Consider the following 24852-nt stretch of genomic DNA (forward strand, 5'->3'; position numbering starts at 1 on the left):
GAGAGGACAATAGGCCGACTTCTCCATCCCTGTTCACGCAGGACCACCCTGCCTGATGATAAAGTTGGCTAATGGGTTTTGATGTTCTGTTACCGATTAATGCAAAGTATTTTTCTAAATTATATTTAGTTTAGAAAAATACTTTGCAAGTTAATTCATGACCATTACTGGGCCGGTGGATGAGGGAGATGGGGCTGAGGGCCACCCCTTTTCCCGCCATCTCCCCGTCTGCCGACTACTTTGGTTGTAGGGCTCTAAATTTAAGTTAAGAGTGAGTTTGATATGTTTTGTTTGTTTTAATAATTATATCGCCCACAATTTGGGGCCTTGATGGCGGGCAATTTCTAACCTGGCGACCCATGGTTGCTTTAATATACCTCTTGGGCGAGGCAGGGGCAACCCACGGTCTGCGGGCTCAGATCTTGGGGCACCTGCCTGGTCTAGCCACATTTGCCATTTGCCGGAGGTTACACATTCATTAATTCATAGTAGCTTAGAATGTTTAAGTTGTCCTTGATAGGTCATTTAATTATTGTAATGTTCTCACTTATTACCCCTCCTTCCCTCATGTTTCTCCCCTCATGTGTCAGAACCTGTCTAATGTTCTCCGTTTTTATCTCTAGATCTCTTATGCACATTACTAGGCCCATGTTTTCTCGCTCAGATGCAGCCTCAAACTCCAGGACCTGTAGGTTACCAACTCTCTTGATAGGTAAATGACTTCCCTAAAGATAGGTACAATTAATGTGGGGGGTTCCACTCTCCCGCCAAACGCAAAAAAAAACATTGCTGTTGCTATCCCTGTTACAACCCACTCGGCTCAAACAGACCCTGAAGGCCGATTCAGTATACTTGATGTAACCATTTACAATGCCCGATATATCCTAGCAAATCTATACACCCCAAACACAAACCAGAGCCAATTCTTCATAACTTTGGCCGCCACATTACTCCCCTATGCCCACCAAAATATAGTCTTAGCAGGTGACTTTAACCTGGTGGCATCTACAGCCCTGGATAGGAACACTACACTCTCCTCAAGACGCTCAAATCCAAAATATGGTATCAAATATCTTCTTACGCAGTTGCAGCTGATAGATGTGTGGAGGGCGTGCCATCCTGTCGAAAGGGAATACACCTGCCTTTCGGCGGCACATGGATCCCTTTCTAGAAATGTCCTGATGTCCTCTTCCCTGTTGCCGAGAGTAGAGGGGTCTGTCAGTTGGGTGGCTTTAGCAACATCTGTAGATAGGGGCCCGATAAGGCAGTGGAGGTTCCCATCCCAGTTGACAGATACTCAGTCTTTTCGCAATATGCTGGAGGCGTCCTGGCTGGACTATAAGAATAACAACCTCCAAACGGAGGAGGACTCCCCACTCTTATTCTGGCAGGCATGCAAGCCGGTACAAAGGGGCAATATCATGTCCTACACTTCCAAGCATAAAAAAGACTCCCAGAGACTTTATATCGAAGCCCAGACACGTCTCACTGAGGCATACCAAGATTTTCAAACCTCCCCCACACTAGCAAACAAAGCTAAATATAATGAACAAAAAACCCTCTTTGATGCCCTACTAGCCCAACTGGAGACCAAGCTCACCTTTCTTTCACAGGCCAAGTTTCATATGCAACAGGTCTAGTCGACTATTTTCTAACCTACTCTGTGGCCAGCACCCCTCCTCAGCCATTCAGGCTCTTTGCAGAGTGGATGGCACAGTGGTACACTCCGGGCAGCAAATTACCGATACTCTGTGTGGCTTTTATGAGACACTATTCCCCACCCCTTACTGCAGACCAACATAGGAAAAAGTTCTGGGAACCCCTACCACACCCCACACTCGATGAAGACTCATCAAATACCCTGATAACAACTATAACAGAGGAAGAGATCTTGGCCACGATAAAGGTGCTCAAGATGGGTAAATCACCGGGTCCAGATGGCCTTTTCAACGAATATTATAAGCTACTGTACTAGCCCCCAAGCTCACTAAACCTCTAGCTGCACTATTTAACTCCATCCTGCAAGGCTCACCCCCCCCCCCCCCATACTTTAATTCAGCCATTCTCAAAATTATACACAAACCTGGTAGGGACCCGCTTCTCCCGGGATCTTATCGCCCCATTTCCCTTCTTAACACAGATTACAAGATCTTTACAAAAATATTAGCGGATAGGCTCAAATTCAAACTCCCCTCCCTGGTGCACTTGGATCAAACAGGATTCGTATGGGGCTGACATTCTTTCCTTAATGTATGCAAGGCTTTGATGGTTATGCAGTGGGTAGAATCCACTGGGAGTCCGGGGCCCTATACATTGCTCTCTCTAGATGCCGAGAAGGCCTTTGACTTAGTTACATGGGACCACTTATTCTATACTATGGGACAGTTTGGGCTCCCGGAGGGTTTCATCCGCACCATCGGGCTACTCTATGCGGGATCATCTTCCCAAATCCTAACGAATAACTACATGTCCAACTCTATACCACTATACAGAGGAACTAGACAGGGTTGCCCCCTGTCTCCACTGCTGTTCACTCTGGCAGTGGAGCCTTTAGCGATAGCTCTGAGAACCTCAAAAGACTTCACGGGTGTGCGGATGGGCTCCTCCGAGGTCAAGTCTCTTTGCAGACGACATACTTTTATTTATATCTAATCCCGAAGCCTCAATCCCAGCTATCCAGCAGATCATACTTAAATTCTCACACTTCTCAGGTTTCTGAGTAAATTACGATAAATCTCGCCTTTTACCTTTATCTGCCCCCTCTACAAACCCAGAGCCATCCCATCTCACCTCACAATTTACGGTTTGCCCTCACACCCTTAAGTATCTGGGAGTCTTAATTCCTAAAAAACTAAAAGACCTGTATAATGTAAACGTCCCCCCCTCCTACGCATCGATTGACAAGCTGTTGACTGGATGGATGGACCTACCCTTGTCTCTGGCAGGTAGAGTGGTGGTGATCAAAGCTATAGCCTTCCCCAAATTGTCCTACCTTCTGCAGATGTTGCCGCTGCAACTCTACAATGTAGACTTGCAAAAGTTAAGGACATTATTCCTTAAATTTATTTAGGCAGGGAAGAGGGCCCGTATACCATACAACAAACTCAGCAAACCTAACGGTGGATTTGGCATGCCTGATATACAAGTATTCTCCCAAGCTGCACACTTTAGATACATTACAGATTGGTTCACAAATAGATCAGATTACACCATCCCCTCCCTAGAAAAGCACATATTTCAACAGTATTCCCCAGCGGCTCTATTGCACGCCCCACTAAGACTAATACCTAAGCCGATGAAGGAATCCATTTTATTCAAAGCAACTTACAGGTCCTGGAGACAGATTAACAAGACTCTGCACAGGCAATTCTCCTCCTCAACATTTACCACCTTCTGGGGAAACCCCCAGTTTAGCCCCGGCCTTGAGAACGCAGAGTTTTTGGGCTGGAGAGATAAGGGCATTACAAATGTACGTAAAATATTTGACTTGGGAGGAATAATGCTCCCATTCTCTGCACTAGTACTAGAGAAATTTGAGGTGCCAAACCACCAATTTTACATGTACCTCCAGGCAAGACACTTCGCACAAACCCAATTGACCCCATGGAAAGAGACGCGGAGACAGACCCAATTGTAACCCTATTGAGGCCTGACTGTATCTTGGGATATAGAATCAGATATCTATACTCGGCACTTATTGCAACAGGGATAGAGTCACACCACCAAAAACTCCATGTTAAATGGACTGCGGACATCCCTGATCGGTGTGCTCCGGCTATCATATTTAAAAAGCTCCCATTCACTATGAGGTACCTGCACTCTGCTGCTTTACAGGAGATCCACACAAAATTTTTAAACAGGGCATATATAGCACCAGTGCAGAGGGCACATTTTGTCTCCAGCGATACGGGATGCTGTTACAAATGCCAAAAAAAAAGAATGCCACATATTTTCATAACTTCTGGGAATGCAGAAAGATTAGATTATTTTGGGACAAGGTGATTAACTTCATTAATATTACCTACTCCCTTAGGCTCCAGAAGCACCCAACTGCATGGTTGTTCCTCTATTTTAAGGATTGGGACCTTGGGCCTAAAAAAACACTGATTATTGCGGTCCTTACAGTTATTTTGACAATAGCTAAAAAACTAATATTAATATTAACCATTATGGTAGGCTCCCCTACCATAATGGAGTTAAGGAAAGCAGTGTTAAATACGTTATTCTATGAAAGACATGCCTTGAGAGCAGACCTCGAGAAGGGAGCACCACGCTTTTATAAAAAATGGGAGCTGTATATCCTCAGTTTGGACCAGCAAACTCAGAGTCGGATACAAAAAATGTTTGAATCCACCACATGGTTTCTCCTCAGGCAGCTCTCCGCATGATACTGTTTGTTGCTTCGTAGGAGGAGACTCGTCCTCTTAGATGAGGGAATGGGAGTTGAAGCTCCCAGTGTAATATATGGGCCGTCTGACTAAAACTATATGATAAAGAGATCGTTAATCTGTGATTTAATAAGAGGTTCTGACATTATGCAAAATTCAATGTATGGCAATTCAAATTTGCCACTATCAATCATGAATGTTTTAACTATGTCAGCACATACCAGCCAGGATTCTTCCGTCATCTCATCAATGGTGGCCAAATGTTTCAAGAACGATGTAGTGTCCAATAGGTAATACTTGTGTTGCTGGACCAATGGCTGCAACATGGTGTCCAGATAGATGGAAATCAATTGTAATAGCGACCCTCTCGATTACATAATCGGTCGGCCAGGTGTGGGTGATGGACTTTTGGTAACGTATATAATAGGGGTGTTATAGGATGTTCAGGACACAATGACTTGGCTAGATCCTCGGTTATCACCTTCATGTCCACGCCAATTTGTAGAAGATTTTTTTAGTTCACATTTGAATGATGTAGTGGGGTCTCTCTTCAACGGTATGTAGGTCTTGGTGTCACTCAATTGCCACATAATTTCATCAATGTAGTCATTTCGATCTTGGAGCACATTGGCCCTTATTCTGATCGGTGCGGCCAGATCATAAATATGCGGCCAGGACCGTGCAGGCGAATCCCCGCCTTCCATACGGATCGCCACCTCCGTCCGTACGCGGATATGTGGCGGTCCGCATGAAAGTGGACGGGGATACGCCTCCTCCATCTTGGGAGCAGCCCCTGCATTCGATGGTCGCCGAACATCGAATGCAGGGCCGCACGCTCCACCAGCGCCCGCCACCCTAGACCACACGGACACTTGTCCGTATGAAATCATGTATGGGGGCGGGCAGCTGACATCCGGCGATGTCAGATGCCCGCCCCCTACACATGCGTCACGGCTTCATTACCATGCATACGCCCTGCGTTTGCATGGGAACGCCCATGAAACGCGGGGCGTATGCATAGGGTAATGAGGCTAAGTAGCCCTCCACGCCCCTCTCCGCCCCCTGTGCGGCGTCTAAAGAATACGTACGGCGAAACCGCTTGCACATGCGCAGAGTGACCTCTGCACATGCGCAGTCGAAAACCATCGGCAGTACGACCGCATGCGGAAAAATCCGCACCGATCAGAATAAGGGCCATTATCAGGTTGTCATTCTGTGATAGATTCTGTGATAGATTCTTTAGTGCTATCCGTTCGTCAACAGTGAGATTATGATGGAAATCAGGAGGTTCTTTAGTGGACTTGCTTCTTGGACCTGCCTGACCTACAGAGGTAATGTTGGACGCCTTAAACCTTTCACCTGTCCGGACGTATTACATCTATTGTTTTTGTGATTGTGTTGTAGCTTTCACGTTGCCTCCTGGGTCACCAGGTCCTTTTTGCATTTATTTTTTATTTTTATCTGTTATTCTTTTCCATTTTTTACCCTGAATGTTTTTATCCATTTTTGTATGAATTCACACTGTATGTATTCATAGTCCAACTATGGACATTTTGTCAAATTAAAGTTTTTTTAGTCTACCCATCATTCTCCTTGTTTTTTGGGTTCAAAAGAATCCACATTGAGAGACCCAAATCCCCTTTCTTTGAAAAACACAAAGGCCTGTTTGGATAATAAAAAGAAACCTTGATGCGTCTGGCTCCATTCTGAAACCAGGGACGTGCAGTCAGGGGAGGCAGGGGAGGCAGTGCCTCCCCTGTAATTAATGGTTAAAATAATAAAAATACTTATGACACAATATTTTATAAGTATTTGCTTTATATTAATGTAATAATTTTTACTACATACATTTTTTATAATTGGTTCCAGAGGCACCGAGCTCGGTGCCTCCGGTTCTAAATGTAAAATGTTCAGAAAGAGGGGGCGGGTAGGAGGCAGGGCTGAGCACCGGGCTGTAAAAGCCCATTAAAAAAAATGTAAAAGCGGCACCTATAGCACTGCCTCAGTGACAGGGACGTGCTTTCTGCCCATATGAAAGCACGTCCCTGTCACTGGGACAGATGTGATTGGGCATGCAGCTTCCAGCATATAATGGGGAACACACAGACAGCGGGAGTGGACGCCATCAAGGAGGAACGTTCTGCAGATACTTACCCACTGCACTCCCCTTCTTCTTGCCCGGGAGGACAGTTTCCTTGCCACCCGGATACAATTGGCGTGCCGCCCAGACCTCCACTCAGGTCCGACTTATAATTACAGTAGGGATGCAGCCACATAGAGCGTGACATGGCTGCGCCTGCATCCCAGGACCCCATTGTGTGGCGGCAACCCCGCTCTCAGGAAACCGCTGAGCTCCGGACCTGTCCCCTGCTGACAACCCTGCTAGTAGGACCTCGCTCCCAGCACACAACCGAGTGCCGGCAAACCCGCTAACAGAATACCGCCACGCCCCCTGCATCCAGGGCTGAAGAGCATTGCAGCGCAGCATCCATTGGGAGGAATATATTGAGGTGAGGGCTCAGGGGCCTGCGTGGAATCTTCTTCTGGTAATCACCGGTATGAGCAGTGAAGAAGCAAGCAGCGCTGCTGAAGGAGAGAAGTAGACTTGTCCCGATGGGGTGCACCTCTGGCTGTACTTGCCTGCCACAGTGCTGCTTGCTCCTGTATCGCTGCTGCAGGTGCCGGTGATAACTAGTAGGTGTCTGGAAGCTGAGGTGCAGGAGGCCTGTGTGACACTGCCTGACTTTGCTCCCCAAGAGCAAGAGTTCAGCTTGTTGAGGGTGAATCATTAAATGTATTTTAAAAGGTGGCAGTGGGAAAAGCTAATTACATATATATATTACTAGCTGACCCGCCCGGCGTTGCCCGGGAAAACCTTGGGGTTTTTTTATTTCCAAAATTGCTGAAAAATGTCATCTTACAGTATGCTGTGCCAAAGACCTAAGATTGTAATTTGTTATAGATTCCACCATAATGTTAGAATGTGTTTGCATTGATACTCAATGATGGCAATGAAATCAGGTGTGGTGTTGTTGTTTGAAACACAATGCTCCTGAGTTGATAACTTGTATGTGTTGATGAATTCCACATCCACTCCTGAGATTTAGCACCTATGACATACCTTCCAACATCTGAGGGTCAGAAATTGGTACAAAATCAGAAAGGGACGTGGCCACACCTTCATTTCTATACTTTCAATGGTACAGTTTCTAGGGTGTGTAATTACAGGCGCTGAGTGTGTGGAGACCGGGGTGGGCATTACTTACCGTGCCATAATGAATTAAAAATTCAACGCTCCCTGCCAGTGCCGCTCCCCTCACCGATCCTGCCTGCAACAGTCTCTGAGGTCTGGAGATCTATAAAGCACATGCACCGGGCATCTCTACCAAACAGTGGGGCAGCCACTGAGTGTGGGAGCAGGTCCGCGGGCCTGGCCACATGACATTATGACGCGATGCACGCTAACCGCACCACTGCAATGCACCACTGGGAACGGGTGCAATGGGCCAAATTCTTCCCTACACCCACGGGCCAATACACCGATCCAGCCATCGCAATCATAAATGGGTGCATTGATAAGGTTTGGAGTGTAATAAGTTGAAGAATAAGACTGAGATAAAGATTTGCCATGTTAAAGTGAACAATTTACTCGATAAATTGTTAAAAAATATATACGTGTACATAGAAGTACAATTAAAAAATGACAGTAGGATTATAAAATAAGTTCTGATTCAAACTGATAATTGTTTGGATGGGGGTGGGTTTTGAAACAAATCTATAGGTGTGGATATTGTGGGCATAATTGGTGTTTGGTACACCTACAGGGGGTCCTCAATTGATGGGATTTTCAGTACAGTGTCACGGTCACAATGTCACCATAGCGGGATTCCCAATTGGGGTCCAGGTGGTCTTTTAGGGTCCCTTTACAATCCCGTAGTCAATCACTGAGGGAGACCGTAGGCTCCAGGAGAAGAGACCAACAGGATTGTAAAGGGACCCCTAAAAGACCACCTGAACCCCAATTGGAAATACCCCTATGGTGACACTGAAGTGAAAATTTCTCATCAACTGGGGACCCCCTGTGGGTGTATAAAACACTAATTATGCCCACAATATCCATACCCCCTCCACCTATAGATTTGTTTCACAACCCACCCCATCCAAACAATTATCAGTTTGAATCAGAATTTATTTTTTAATTCTACTTTCATTTCTGGATTGTACTTCTATGTACACATATTTATTTCACGATTTATTGAGTAAATTGTACACTATAACGTGACAAATCTTCATCTCAGTCTTATTCTTCGACTTCTTACACTCATAACTTCAAACAAATACATGCAGCGCTCATGCCCATCGACCAAACATTATCTATGAACCAAAAGAGTCTGGGAAACCCTTAAGGCAAAGCAGTGCCTGATATCCAACTCACTAACAGGGTGAGTGCAGTGTACCCACTTTGTATTGATCAACGGGTGCATTGGCCAGGACAAAGATTTCTCAGTGCAACTGGCCGGGGTGCGCAGAGATGGATATGGGGAAAAAAGAAAAGCTGGTACATTAGGTACAGTTTTTATTAGCCGGTACAGACTGTTAAATAAATGGCAAATAAATTTTTTATGTGTTTGTGTGTGTTACTGTTTTTGTGTTGTAGTGTATGTGGTTGTGTGTTGTGTTGTATGTATCTGTCCAATGCGTGTGTGAGGTGTGCTATGTATATACAGTATGTGTATGTGTGTGTTGTGCACAGGGGCTGGCTGGCAACTTTTAGCCTAGGGGGCAAGTCCAGAGCACTGGCCCATAATCAGCCAAGTCACCGTTGGAAGGAACGCTTTTGCGCGCCGTAGGCGCGCCGAAAAATTAGGGGCGTGGCCTATCATAAGGGGCGTTGCCTGTACCATGATTGTATTGTGTACCTGCAGATTGCACATTTTAGCGAACCTTGTAATACCCATTACACATAAAGCCACATGCCGTAATGCCAATTACACATTATGCTGAACACCATGATGCCAGTTACACATTACGCCCAACACTGCGATGCTAATTACTCAATGCACCGCACACTGTGATGCTAATTACACATTATGCTGCACACCTTGATGCCCATTACACCCCATACTGTGATGGCAATTACCCAATGCTCCCCACACCGTAATGTCCATTACGCCCCATACCATGATGCCCATTACACCGCACAATGTGATGTCCACAGTGCCAGATATGCCCCCACAGTGCAAGATATTCCGCCACAGTACCAAATACACATATGCCCCCACAGTGCCAGACACAAATGCCGCCACAGTGCCAGATATTCTGCCACAGTGCCAAATACGCATATTCCTCCACAGTGCCAGATATGCCCCCAGAGTGCCAGAGACACATATGCCCCCACAGTGCCAGAGACACATATGCCCCCACAGTGCCAGAGACACATATTCCCCCACAGTGCCAAAGACACATATGCCCCCACAGTGCCAGAGACACATATGCCCCCACAGTGCCAGAGACACATATGCCCCCTCAGTGCCAGAGACACATATTCCCCCACAGTGCCAAAGACACATATGCCCCCACAGTGCCAGATATGCCCCCACAGTGCCAGAGACACATATGCCCCCACAGTGCCAAATACACATATGCCCCACTGAGCCAGATACACATATGCCCCCACAGTGCCAAATACATATATGCCCCCACAGTGCCAGATATGCCCCCCACAGTGCCAGATACACATATGCCCCCACACAGTGCCAGATATGCCCCCACACAGTGCCAGATATGCCCCCACACAGTGCCAGATATGCCCCCACAGTGACAGAAACACATATGCTGGGGTGAGGGAGGGGGGGGGGGGAGCGCTTACCCACTCGCTAGCTGCGGGCCGTGCTGCGGCTGGATCAGCTTCTCCAGCCCTCCTGCGCTGGCCGCGGCTTCCAGAACACGGCCGCGGCTACAGGAAAATGGCCGCCGGCCTCCTGCACTGAGAACATGTCCTCAGTGCAGGGGGCCGGCGGCCATTTTCCTGTAGCCGCGGCCGTGTTCTGTAAGCCGCGGCCAGTGCAGGAGGGCTGGAGAAGCTGATTCAGCCGCAGCACGGCCCGCAGCCAGTGGGTGGGTAAGCGGCCCGGGGGGCATATGGCACTCTGCCCCCCGGCCCAGCCCGCCCCTGGTTGTGCATTTGTGTATCTGTGCAGTGTTTAAGTATGTGTTTTGTGTGTTGTACTGTTTTTTGGGTGTGTGAGTGTGGTGAATGTGGGTGTGTGTTGTGCTGTTAGAGGTATGTTATGTGTGTGTTGTGTGTATCTGCCCAATGTGTAAGTGCGTAAGGTGTGTAACGTATAAATGTGTGTGTGTGTGTGTGTGTGTGTAGTGTGCTTTTTGTATCTGTGCAATGCTTGTGTGTGTTCTTTGTATTGTACTGTTTTTGGGTGCGTGTTGTAGTGAATGTGGGTGGGTGTTGTACCATGAGTGGTGTGTTATGTGTGTGTGTTGTGTTATGTGTATCTGCTGAATGTGAGGTGCGCTACATATATATGTGCGTGTAGTGTGCTGTGCGTATCCTGACAATGCTTAAGTGTGTGTGTTCTGTGTGTTTCTGTATCTGCACAATGTTTAAGTGTGTGTTCTGTGTGTTTGTTGTACTGTTTTTGGGTGTGTGTTGTAGTGTATATGGGTTTGTGTTGTACTGCATGTGGTTTGTTATGTGTGTGTTTTGTTGTGTGTATCTGTCCAATGTGTAAGTGTGTGAGGTGCGCTACCTATATATATGTGGTGTACTGTGTGTGTGTGCGTGTACTATATGTACGTGTGTGTGTGATGTGTGGTCTATGTATATCCTCAGTTATTTCTAATAATTGTTTAAACCCTTCACCATAATGTTAGAATGTGTCATTCATACTCAATGACAGCAATGATATCAGGTGTGGAGTTGTTCCTTCGACTACGGTTTCCCCGATCGTCAATCTTTTTCCCCAGATCATCAATGAAGGGAAATTTAAACTTGGTGTTTTTTAAATTTCTAAGTGAAATTTCCCAAAAACGGCTTCGAGGTGCACACCACCAGGTCCAGAGGTACCTTGTTGCCAAATTTGGCAGCTCTGAGTGCCACGGTGTACCCGCAATGCAACGGACACGCACACACACACGCACACACGCACACAGACTCTTCAACTTATTATATAGATAGGGAGAGAGAGTGGGGATCATAAAATATTTAAGGCTTTGGGGTTTATGTATGAGGTGGGGGTTAGGGGTAAAAAAAAAATGTTTAGTGTGTACGCTTAATATTGATAACAATGCGTGCTCCTGTACATCATTAATGACCCTCTAGTCGTCTAGTGTGTATGGGGCTTATGTCCAAGTTGACCACTGCAAACTCTGGCTCTGATACTAGCCAGTGCCTCACCAGCCACTGGCCTCACCGCACGTCACTGTCTGAAACTCCGTGAGTGTGTACCAAATAAATTGCACAGTTCGGAGTCAAAGGGCATGAAATGGATGAGAAGAGCATTTGCCATAGGTGGATGGAAAAAAACCTGGTCTTTGTTTGTATGCGTAATTATGCAAGGCCTGCGAGTAGCAGACCCCTTTCCTAATATCCTTCATTATTGGAAACTAAGGCCTATAATTGTTTCTTTGCTCCACCATCTGATTCTGGTCATCTGGTTCAGGTTTTCTGTTTCTGATCATCTGTTTCTGGTCATCTGGTTCCTCTATGATCATCTACGGGTCCATGCTGTCATGTCCCATGCTGTGGGAAATATCGGTCTTCAGCTTGGCACAGTTTCCTAATTTGCATGTATATAGGATATAAATACTTTTGAATGTCTCTGTCTTTCCTTCCCAATCTGATGGATTCTTTTCCTTTCGTACACTTGTAGTTTTCTGATATCTTGCTGTTAACTTGTTTCTTGCAGGGTTCACAAAAGTCCCTCTATGATACTTGCAATTTCCCAAAATCCCATTTGCCACTACAATTTTAAGTGTGCTACAGATTCAGATTTTCATTTATTTTCACCACTAGGTGGCATTCAGATTCCATAACAATTCTCCAAAAAAGAAAAAAGAAATAGAATGTGTGCATAGCTGCACATGTACCCATGTATGCTGAAATTTTACCCTTTGTGTTGCTAGCAAGCTTTTTTCCACCATTTCTTCCCTTCCCCCTGCCACAAAGCTGTCAGGAACCAGTCTGTTTTGTTTTCTGTCAGTTTCTGTTTGGCATTTTGACTCACTGGTGACCTCCAGTGGCAGGTCTGTTGCCATTACAGCTTTGTGTTCTGGGAGCTTAGTTTATTCACTAGGCTGTGAGATATTAAGCTAATCAAGCACTAGCCTGGGAGCTCCCTGAATCTTCAGGTGTAATTAATCACCTGAGCCCTTTATAGGGCAGGCTCACCTGCAGTATTCTGCCAGTGATAGCTTTCTGTTTCAGTTCCTGCTGCATTTGCAGGGAACTTCTGTTTGCTCCTAGCCACGCTTCCTGGTCCCTTGTTCCAGTCTCCTGTTTGGATCCCAGGATATATCCTCTGCAGCTCAGCTCCTTGCTAGTAATAGCATAAGCCTGATTACCCGGTCCCCGGAGCATTGTTGCTCCAGTCTTTGAAGTGTCCTGGTATATACTCCTGCTCTCTTGTCTCCCAGCCTGCTTGGATCATCATCCTGTCCTGGGCCAGAGCCTGCACCTCTCCCCGTTACCTATCTGCCTGTGGGTCACGTAAGTGCTCCATTGGAGCAGGGGTATTCCATCTGCCCGGGGGACTCAACAGAGTCAGTGTAGGTTTCGCTATGGCCGTTCTAAACAGCGGTCCCAGCTGCGGGCTCACGCCTGACCTTTTTCCTCCTGCCAGCTGTCGTATCACCCAGAGCCCAGGCGAAAACCATAACAAAAGCATAACAATTCACATATTGCGACTTAACTTTCAAAATTTCAATTTCTATATTCTTAAGGATACCTTTATCAAAACTACCAACCTTAGGAAGTGGTCAGTCACATTCATGATTCTTAAGTGCCACATCACCATTCCTTTATTGCTCATGATATACACACCAGACATTTTACTCTGCTTCCCACAGTCATCTCCAGTATGGGACATGGTCACTATACCACAGTTTGACTCACCCTTGATGGCCCCATGTCATGAAGGATTGCTTTCCATGATAGCTATGATTCTTCTTTGGGCTCTGTGCCTTACTTTGCACTTCCCTCTGGAATAACCTTCCACACATGCTTAAGAATGTTCCACAGACAAGGTTAATAACCTTTCCTCCGACTGCTCATGAACGAGGGCACAGATCAGAACACAGGACCAGCCTGTACAACAATGACTCAAGGAGGGATTCTCACTATCCTCCAGTGATACCTGACAAATCCCAAGGGCTTCAAAATAATAAAAACAGGTAATTTCTAGGTTCCAGTAGATTATCCAGACTCACTAGAAAGTGGCTCTGCTATCTTGAAACTTTGTACATTTACTAGTATATCACTTTCCCTGAAATGCAATACCTACCACACACACCACTATAAACAATCCTAATTTCTAGCAGTTTTGTTGTACCCTCCTAATAAAATTATCACTAAACTGGCTTTGACAAAATGGCAACCAGAAGTGAAAGAACATGTACAGGTGGCTATCACGCTGCAGTTTGTAACAAAGGGCCTTATTCTAGTTCACTCTTTCTGACAAAATCCTTCTTAGATGGACAAAAACATGTGCACTGCAGGGGGGCAGACGCTACTTGTGCAGAGAGAATTAGATTTTGGTGAGTTATTTGGTTTCTGTGCAGGGAAAATACTGACTGCTTTATTTGTACACTGCAATATAGATCTCACTTTGAAGTAAAACCCCACCCAAATCTAATTCTCTCTGCACAAGTAACATCTGCCCCCCCCTCCCCTGCATTGCACATGGTCTTGTCCATCTAAGAAGGATTTTGTCAGAAATAGTGAACTAGAATAAGGCCCAAAGGGACAAAAAGAATACACCCTTTTTTTTTATTAATAACTACATTCTCTAATTGGGATATAATACAATTTGCAACATTTCCGTTATTTTAGTCACATCAAACAGTACACACCTGTAACAACTAAGATGTACTTAAAAGTCTTGAAATTACTCTTGTACCCTACAATTATATACGCGGAATCTCAGTTGAAGTGCTGATGCATCCCAATCAAAAATCCGAAAGAGCTTCTTCTGTAATTTCTTTGTTCAATCAGGTTCTATACCAGCGAAGTATCACATCTGTAAATACTCCCTTTATTGTTGTGAGGAAATAAAGTTGATGAAATTCATCTTGTGGACCTCAGTGCACCCAGCCAAAAAAGCGAGAAATTACCCTAAGGTGCGTACACACGGGGCGATTTTGTCCAAAATCGCAGGAAATATGGTCGCTGAGCGACCATATTGCCCGCAATGGGAGTGTGCACCGGCGATATATCGCCGGGTGTGCGCTCCCGTTTTTGCCCCTGTGTTGATCGCTGGTCACAGGAACATGCTCCTGCAACCAGCTGATTACCACTGCTGGGCTCCCCCCGGCAGTTTCTTTTTCATCAGCGACCATCTCTGGTCGCTGATGAACAGGAGAAACTGAGCAATATATTGCTCAGCCATATATTGCTCAGCAATATATGGCTGAGCAATATATCTCCCCCGTGTGTACACAGCATTACAGGGTGATCAGTGTGCACCAGCTACTCAGAATTCCAAGGCATCCCTAAAGCACGTTTCCGTCTGACAACTATTCATGTTCAGTGTGTTGCTAACCTAAAATAGAGATCAAAACATCTGAGTATTGTGTTCTACATATATACATTTAAATATAAAATATTGCATTTCCCAAATGTTTGAATTTAATACAATATCAATCCAGCTACACTATAGATGTTCAAGTTTTGAGCAAAACAATAGGAGATGTCAATTTCTACTCATGCTTCACACATTGGTGCCAAATTGCAATTCCTGCATGGGAGCATGACTGGCAACAAACTGCAGAAAATGTTCCAATTACTATATTGTCAACAATTAGATCATACTCTTATACCATGCTGTCCATGTTTCTGTTTAATGTGATAGTCCAAATCCCTTGGTCAGATAACATCCCCATGTATTCCTCCTTCATCCAATATGGCTTTGGGTTTTCCTTGTGGTACTTTGGACCCTATTCTGGTTTCGGCGGCCGTGCGTACGTATGTTCCGTATCAGCGTACGTTTGCCGTATGCGGCCATGGAGCGAAAGTCCACCCACAAAACAGCCGCATACGTACGGGCACAAACACCGACAAAGGGGAGTGGCGTACAATTGAGCGTACGCCAACGTACAAGGACGGTTAACCCCTTAGACTCCGACAACTGGCTTACAACAGAGCGTACGCCACCGTTTACGGACATCTCTCGTTCGTCTTCCCACCGACTTCTTGCGGCTATCTGAGCGTACGCCACCGGGCACGGACGGGTATACGAACCTGCTAATCTAGCCTTTCAACTATGATTAAGCCAATTAAATGAATTATTCTAATTGTTCATCAATTATTGTTTTCTATTACCTCAATTGTCTACCTTAATAAACACCCTAATAAAAATACATTTTAACTAAATAGTGACCATGGCTTTAAAACATTGCTGAAACATCCTTGTAGCTGTTAGATGTGGTTTATGTATTTTTATCATAATTAAAAAAACTATGTTTGTATAAGAGTGAAAAGGTTGACACATGTCGACGTGTGTAGATTGAGTTGCTGTGTAAAGTATAGGAAAACACGTAGTGATTGTGTACAAATGTTTTACAAAAAATACCTACCTTAGCATATATAAGCTGATCTTAAAAAGAATCTGAACTAAAATGAAACCAACCTTTACATGTAGAGAAGTGTAGAAAGATATGCTTCCAATGTGTTTGAGGGCTGTGTGTGGCTTGCAGGTAGTGAAATAATGGTTTGGACTTAATAGACTGCAGCATTGCTTATTACATTCAGGTGTATGTGTTTGAGTAGTAATCAGTGTTAATTAGCAGACACAGGCGTCCGCTCTCATGCGGTATCTGTAGGGGTGGTCTGAGGTGGCGGTTGGCGTCCGCCTGTTTTGTGTCCGAAATAAACGGTGCTTTCTCCGATCGAGCGGTAGTAGCAGAGTACATTTTTTGTGCACACCCCCTTGTACGCCCATGTTTACGCCCAGTTTCCCTCATTATTTTGGCCGCTCCCCTCAACACGCCCCTATGCCGCCCACAGTGACCGTACTCTTGCGGACAGGTTTTTTCGCACGGAAAGACCCGTCCGTGAGCGTTGTGGAGTCGTCGCGCCTGCGCATTGCGGAAGGTACGCATGCGCAGATCAAAAAAAGCCCAGGAACGTACGCTTACAGCCCAGCCGGCCGAACCAGAATAACCTCCTTCTTCTATAACAGTAAAATGCATCATTAATCTCTCTGGCCCTGCACCCACTTTGTATGATTTCCTGGAAGACATAATCAGTGGTACAACAGATAACACATCCTAGTTTGAAATAATAAGTGCCATTCCTGCATGTTTCTCAGGACATCTGCTGCTAAAAGGAAAGCATGTTTAGTTTGCAATAGTTAAATAGCAAGTTATGTTGGTGTGGTTCAGAGTATAATGGTTGCATTTTTCTCTGCTGATCCCATAATCAAAATGGTGTCTTTAGTAATTGAAAATATTTGGTTAGTGTAAAAAGGAAAATTGATTATTTGACATTAATTACAATAATTTCATTTCAGTTATTATCATTTTACCTGGGATCAGGAATTTGCATTCAATATAATCTTTTAAAAATTATGCCTAGCTACCTAGGCTAGGCACCATTTTGGTATACAGTCTATTTTGGTATACAGTAGCTACTCTATTTAATATGCACGCCTGATCTTATTGTTTTTTTAAAACCTGATCCAACATCCCTAGCATGTGAGAACCTATTCACACCTTTGTGTTTGTAGCCTGTATCATTAAAAAGCAGAAACTATATCTGCCTTATGGAATGAAAAGTAAAATACCAAATTGTTCCTGAATAAAAACGCAGATGTGGGGTTATGCAGCTATAATTACACAATGGGGCGTGGCCTGGCAGTGAAGGAGACAGGACGCATCCTTGCAGAGCTCCTGCCTCACATACTATAAAAAGTTGCCTTCTGCCTGGAGACACATTTGTCGGCTCTGAGGGGACCCCCCCACCGGACTGGGGCTGATAGGGCTGTGGAGTTGGGGGTGGGAGGTAAGCAGGAGTACCCCCTACCTGATCCAGTGGTCCTCCCCTCAGCTTGTGATCCTGGTGGCCCGTGGGGAGCATGGAGCCCTGGGTATCTCCCTTCTTCCCTTCTGCGGTGGCCATCTTGGAAACAGCTTCCAGCCAGCAGACACCCTAGTGGAGTGAGCTGTAAAATGGCAGCTGACTCAATATACTGGACACCCCAGTCAGGCCCTAGTGGGGGAGCCCAAAGACACACTGACACCTGTCTATTAGCTCTGATCTCCCCTATAAATTGCTATCTGACAGTTATACAGGCTCCCAGTGGATACTCCTGGACACAACACCCATCTGCATCTGGCCCATCTCCCTGCAGACATCCCCAGTTAACTGTTGAGACCCTATCACCCCTGTTGTACAGACGGGGATATATATGAATCTGCAATGTGAAATGTGAAATATGGTCACTGCTTAGGACAAACTTCTTCAATGGTGCATGAACTCTTTCAACATGTGAATTAAGACTCCCCAGGATGCAGCAATTTGCCCTAAAACTGTGTACACATGGTGCAATTTGGTCACAGTGATTTTGGCTTAAAATCGCTCAGCAATATATTGCTGAGCAATATATTGCTCAGTGTTCTGGCAATATTTCTCAGCAATATATTTCTCAGCAATATATTGCTCAGTGTTCTGGCAATATTTCTCAGCAATATATTTCTCAGTGTACCGTTTTCATCAGCGACCAGCGATTTTGGTTGAAAATTGCAAGCTATTCTGTCTCAACCTCATTTTGACTAAAAATTGCTGGTCACTGGTGCACAGTGCCGCCATGAGTTACAAGAATCGCAGAGGGAAAGGGGATAACTCATGCTCTCCAAAGACATTATCTGGCGCTACTCTCTGAAAATACCTTAGCTCCCAAAATGATCCCATGGCTGCAATATCTGCCCCTACTTCCCCAGCTAATTCTTCAATTTCAGAGGCCTCATTTGAATCAAGGGACCCACCCTTGCCTCCCACACAACCTGACAAGCAGGACCTCCAGAAAATTCTCAAACTACTGCAAACACTCCCGACTAAAGCGTACATTCCCACTAAAGCCGACTTCACTTCCTTAGAAGACAAACTATGGGAAGTGGTACACTCTGAGGTGTCAGTTCTTAAACAAGAGATGACTCAACTGGCCTCTCGGTGGAATCCTTGGAGTCAACAGGAGAGAAGGTTAAAGCCTTCCACAATCCCTGGTGGACACCATCAGGCTACAAGCAGAAGAGATCCAATCCCTTCGAGACCATCTTGATGATTTTGATGACAGGGGACGCAGAAACAATCTGCGTATTAGGGGTATCCCAAAAGACATATCCCAACAGAGTATTCAGGATGTACTAACCAAAATCTTCAATGAATTATTGGAAAATGACCCCCAATGACTCAATTGTTTTTGATAGAGCACATAGGGCATTACGGCCTAGAAGTATGCAGTCTGAGCGCCCGAGAGACATAATCTGTAGGTTTCATTATTTCACCCAGAAAGATGAAATTCTGAGGAGATTACATCATTTGGAGTAGAGTTCAACGGCCATCCCATTCAGGTGTTTCAAGATCTTTCTTGGCTCACACTGCAGTCCCGTCGAAATGTCAAACCCCTAAAGGATTCTCTGAGGAAACTAAATATCAAATACAATGGGTCTACTCTTTCAGTATTACAGCATCTAATGGAGGGAAAACCGCAACACTGCAAAAGCTATAATTACACAAACGGGTGTTTTGTCACCATCAAAGGAGATCTGCCAAAATCAGCTTTGAACTCAGCTGTGCAGATGACTGACAGTTAACCTACTGGATCTCCTGCTGGGACGCGCAAGTAACATTTATCTATACAACACTGCAGATTTTACTGGTACTGTTACTGATATATCTTTTCAGTACCTCAAATAGCTTTGTCATAATTTGAGTACTTTGTGTATAGAATACTGCAACTTTTCTCACTTTCTGTTCAATTGAACCTAAAAAGATCTTTGTTAAATGCTTGATTAATGTGGAGTAGATCAGACTTCTTTATACAGCAGCCAGATACAAAATAGAATCATTATATATTTGATGTTTTAAAAAAACTGACATTTGATCTGTGTGTCTATATTTATGCATATGATTGTCTCCTCCCCTAAATGTTATCGTTAATAATAAATGGCTAATTTGCATATTTAATATCAGTCATTAACTTATGGTCTGTTTCTCGGGGACTTTATGCCCCATACAGATGGAGCGAGCTCCATCTTTGCAGGGGCTGGCGATAGAATCGCTCATGCGCCCCTTTGCAAACGGAGCCTGTCGCCGATCCCTGCCGCCTCCTCCGCTGGTCCCCCTTGCTTCACCGACCCCCCCCCCGAACTGGCCAGCGTCTCCCTGAAGAGGAGACGTGAAGGGAGACGCTGCCCAGCCGCCGTGATACTGGGACGCACGTGCGTGTGAGATGCACACACGTCCCAGTCTCTATCGCCGGCGCTCGCCAGTGCAAGGGGTCTGGCGAGCGCCGGCCAAGGATGATGCCCGCTCCATCTGTAATTCTCTCTCTCATTTGTGGTCTGATAAATGGATGACCATGAAAAGCAGAAGGTTGTGATAGCATACCCCTGATTTTTGTTTTCTTGTATCCATTTCTGTACTCTCTTATTCGACACACCAGTACAATTTGAATTCTCTGCAATGCTTTAACAGTAACAGGGATACTGGTATTCAAGTGTGGAAAAGCAGAAGGACACTGTATCCAGATCCCATCTGTTCTCTCATTTATGCTAATAAAAGGCTGTACAGCCAAACTTCACTGGGTTGCCAGAAATGTATTTGCTCTTTGAAGCCAAAAAGTGAAAGGCCCTGCCAGTACCTAGGAGGGTGACCTCTAGGGACTATTGGGTACAGTACTAAGCCAGAGCGGTATTGCACAAAAAGCAGAAACAAACGGATCTCTCAGTTTTATCTATACTTCCATCTTGGAATTCACCATAAATTAGTCTATTTATCTGCTATCAGTCCGCTGAGGGAATTAATGCTTTATACTCTATTTCTCCATTATTGAAGGTATTTGAACCTTCTCCCCACTAGTACTCAGACGGTAAAGGAGATTTTGATCCCCGAATTTTCGCCTGATTACTCAGAGCATGTGTTTGTATAAAGTATTTGATGTTTGTTTGCCTCAAATTATCTTAAACTTAAGTCGTATTGAAAGTTATATTTAAAATAGTTTGGCCGAACACATCTACAACATTAGAAAAGACCTTGACACATATTCCATGTCGGCTCATTTCAAAACCATTTACGACAAGAAAGAATGCCGTATATAAAACTTTTGGGGACCCCAGCCCCCAAGTGTAGAAGCATAGATTTGGAACAACGTTTGGCAATATCTGAAATGAAATTTAAATACGATTTAAAAATCTTGATCCCCAAGGGGTTAAACAGCAATTGAATTAAAGTGTTTTTGCGAATGAGTTCTCTTTGTGATTTTTACCTCTGATTTATTTTTTAATGTATTTTTATATAAATTGTATGTATACTGTATGATATATTACTGTATATTATCTATTTTGTTTATACCATTCTCTATATATTCCACATATAACTTTAAAATCAAATGCTATGTGGACAAAAACAACAGGTACTGTTGATTACCCGTTTTTGAGACAAAAGGGGAACAGGAAGTAATGCTGCAAACTCATATGGAATGCATAATAGCGCGCACGGGCACTTCCGTTATCAGCAGCTATCTTGAATCCGATCATGTGACCATGCACTTCTGGAGTTGTCGGCTATCTTGTTGGCATTGTATTAGTATCCCGCAGTGATCAAACCTGGAGCTTCTAATACTACTTGAACCACATAACCCGACATGTCTGAAACTGGCCATCTTGGATGGGACTGCATGATGCACTATCTTCCGGTGCCCACAGCCAGAGCTTGTAAACTTGTCATAGTAACTGGTATAAATATAGGCTTTTTTTTTATTACACTCACACTTCTGAAGAAGGACTGAATGCATAAAATGCATAAAGTGTGAGTGTCCCTACTGTGTCCTGTACTGCTGCCCGACTGACTGGATCATGGTGTGAGCCGGCTAAAGTGTTTGCTACCATCCTTGTTTGCCACCTGTGAGAGGAACGGTCTTGAGGGAGCCTAGCAGTCATTGCCACATGGGATGTGTTCTGTGCTTTTAATACCGTCTTTACTTTGTAAGTGCAACATGTTATTAAAAACCTTTGGTTTGCACCAATTGTTTCTTTGTTGTCTATCTCCCGGTGTTTTCACCAACCGAGCAGAGGAGGCATTTTATATCTTTTCAGGTTAAAGATTGCATTGGAAAATATTGTGGACCAACTGCTATTTATATTTAAGGTAAAAATATTATTTCCTATCTTCCACCTAAGGGTGTAAAAGAATACTCTTACCACTGGGTAGCACAGTGTATTATACAAACTTGCTTATGGAAAGAAAAGAAAGAAAAGAAAAACAAGCATAACAAAATATTAGCATTAGTTTCGGTAAAGTGGGAAAATATTATTCTTGTCAGGTCATTTTTTTCAAGATTATGGATGAAACAAAGACTCAACGCGTTTCATCTCGTTGTGAGACTTCATCAGGTGTACAAAATGTTTTAAACAAATCTTCATAAGGTTTTAACTTAAATTCTTCTGATTGTGAAGATATAGTTGTTTTAGGTCGACCTTCTGGTAAGATGGAGAATTCCCTCTGTATTATGCGGGTCACCAGTTTTGGTGACTGCCTGTAGTTGATCTAAAATTAGGGTGATGTTTCCGTGTGAATGTCCTTCATGCTACTGACATCTAGTAGGGGACTCTTTTTGAAGGGGTTAGTGGCACCCCCTATTCAGTTAGGCGATATCCCACATAAGGTTCGGACTGTAAAATCCAATCATGTGTAACCTCAAATTCTCAAGCTTGTCCTCTAACAAGTTTTTTGAAAAAGAGGAAGTATTTTAAGGTTGCTCCTTAGTCTAGGTGCATGTGTTCTCATCAGAGTCCTACCAGCAAGGTCCTACGAGATAGGCACACTGGACTATGCGGGTGTTAGACTGTTTGTTGCAGCAGTGGGCCCTGCAGGCTGACCCCAAAACATTTGAGTAGCTGGCAGTGGTGATTGAGTGACACCTGATGCTGGTAAAGCTGAATAAAGCCAGGTCAGGATACGTGCCAAAACCAAAGCCCAGAACTTGGGTTCCAATGGTTAAAATATTAAATGTAAAATGAACATCACAGAGGTTAAGGAATCCCCTACAAGTTTTGGGGTTCCCATCAAATTTTTCTGGTGTAAGGAGGTGGATGCACAGCGATGCGATGCGATTTAAGCCCCCTATACGATTTTAAATTGTATAAGCACCCTAATGGGTTCTTATAAGCACCCTAATGGGTGATTACAATGTTAAATGCACCCCCAGTATGAACGCCAACCCAAAGCGTGGCGAGCGTAGCGAGCCCGCAAGGGGCGGCGGTACGCGTCCTCCGACCTTTTCATACCCCCACTATCCATGTCGGCGTGGAGTTGATTTTATATAGTGTGGCGAGCGCAGCGAGCCCCACGAGGGGACGCATATTACTTTACATGTATGAGCTGAGCTGATGACTTTAGTGTGCAGTGCTGCTTATATACAGTTCTTTGCCTTGACATTTCACAAGAACTTTAATAAGAGATTACAGTTCCCAACCAGACATTCAAATTGTGTCTATTCTATCTATGTACTGTACATCTGGAAACCTGGGATGCTTAACGGATCTCAGAGGTTATGATATCGGCATTGACAAAACCAGCATCAACATCCCAACTAATAGCAGGAGACTGGTGTCACATTCCCGAAAGCAACCAGAATCCCGACACCAGAATCTCGACTGCCGGGGTACCAAACATATGTATGCCAGGTCTGGTTAGGGTTAGGCTGGGGAAGTGAGTGGGGGAGGTTAAAGTTAGGCACAAGGGAGGACCTAGGGTTAGGCTGCAGGACAGGGGTATGGTTAGGGAGGGCAGGAGGAGGGTAAGTATGCTTACCTGACCCCTGTCATTATTCCCTCCTGGATGCTGGTGTTGGTATTCTGAATGCTAGCATACCAGCCGCTGCTCATCTGTATCCCCTTGTATAGTAGGGCTTCAGCATTTTAACTTCAAATATGTAAAAAAAAAGCGACAATATGGTCCATTTCTATATCCACACCAATTGAACAGTTTTAACTTTATCTGTATGTTATGTCCGTGGAAAATAATAATTTTCCATTAATAGTACTGTATGTTTGTATTATTCCAGATTAATCATAAGAAGAGACCATTTATTAGAGGATGCTTTCAACCAAATAATGGGCTTCTCAAGAAAAGATCTTCAAAGAAATAAATTGTATGTTACTTTTGTTGGAGAAGAGGGGTAAGTACTACAAGTCACTATAAATATACACCTTATACTCTTAAAACATGCATATTATTCTTCGTTATCTAAGTACAAAATCTATTCTAGCAAAAAACACAGGAGATTGCAGGCCTGATTAGATAATAGCTCAACTGCAAAGCTACAGATGACTGCGAGTAGAAAGTCGCTTCCCAGACAGAAAGAAAACCCTCCCTGTGAGGGAATTATGTATGATTCTCTATCTACACACAAATCCATATGCAGTACATGAACCATGAAATGATTTTCCGAGTGTGTGCATAAGTCTGATCCTACGGTCATCTGCGACTGAAGCAGACTGACTTCACAGACCCTACCTTTAAACACCTGGGCACACCTGTGTTGTTTCTGACTCTCCTAGAAAATGGGCAGTTACAACCCCCAAACACCAGCTTCCTATCAATCCAACTGTGGGGGAATTGCAATTATGATCCATACTTTTTTCTGTTGGTATTTGGCCTTATGCATGTGTGCTATTATCCGTATGCATGCGCAGTCTTTCAATAACTGGTTGGATTGCGATTTCGCACAACAGCAATCAACTCTCTGTCAATCAGGCTCTATGTACTAACATTGCTCACATCTCACGGCAATCAAGAGTTACCTTTTATAGAAGGGTTTTACCCGTGTATGAAATCCGGGTATGCAACCCGTTCACACTGCCAAAAATCCCATGTTAAAAGGAAAATTCCCGGGTCTACATGCTAGACCCAGGAATTTGGCTGCAGTGAGAACGGGGTATGACTCTTATGATGGTCAGAGTCTGTGTCCATTTAATTAGCAAGTTTCTCCTCACTGATGGCTGCAACCTTTGC

General features: G+C 44.4%; 1 protein-coding gene across 2 annotated transcripts in view; it reads left to right on the forward strand.

Moving 5' to 3' along the window:
• HECW2 (HECT, C2 and WW domain containing E3 ubiquitin protein ligase 2) overlaps window positions 1-24852 on the forward strand; it is a 478030-nt gene that overhangs the window by 386672 nt on the left and 66506 nt on the right. For both annotated transcript variants that reach the window (XM_083153595.1, XM_083153596.1), the window contains one exon: window positions 23903-24016. In XM_083153595.1, the coding sequence (XP_083009721.1) occupies window positions 23903-24016 (114 nt within the window). The remainder of the gene's footprint in view (window positions 1-23902; window positions 24017-24852) is intronic.

This window comes from Crinia signifera, chromosome 7 (genome assembly GCF_055691185.1).
Source record: "Crinia signifera chromosome 7, ASM5569118v1, whole genome shotgun sequence".
NCBI classification, from domain to species: domain Eukaryota; kingdom Metazoa; phylum Chordata; class Amphibia; order Anura; family Myobatrachidae; genus Crinia; species Crinia signifera.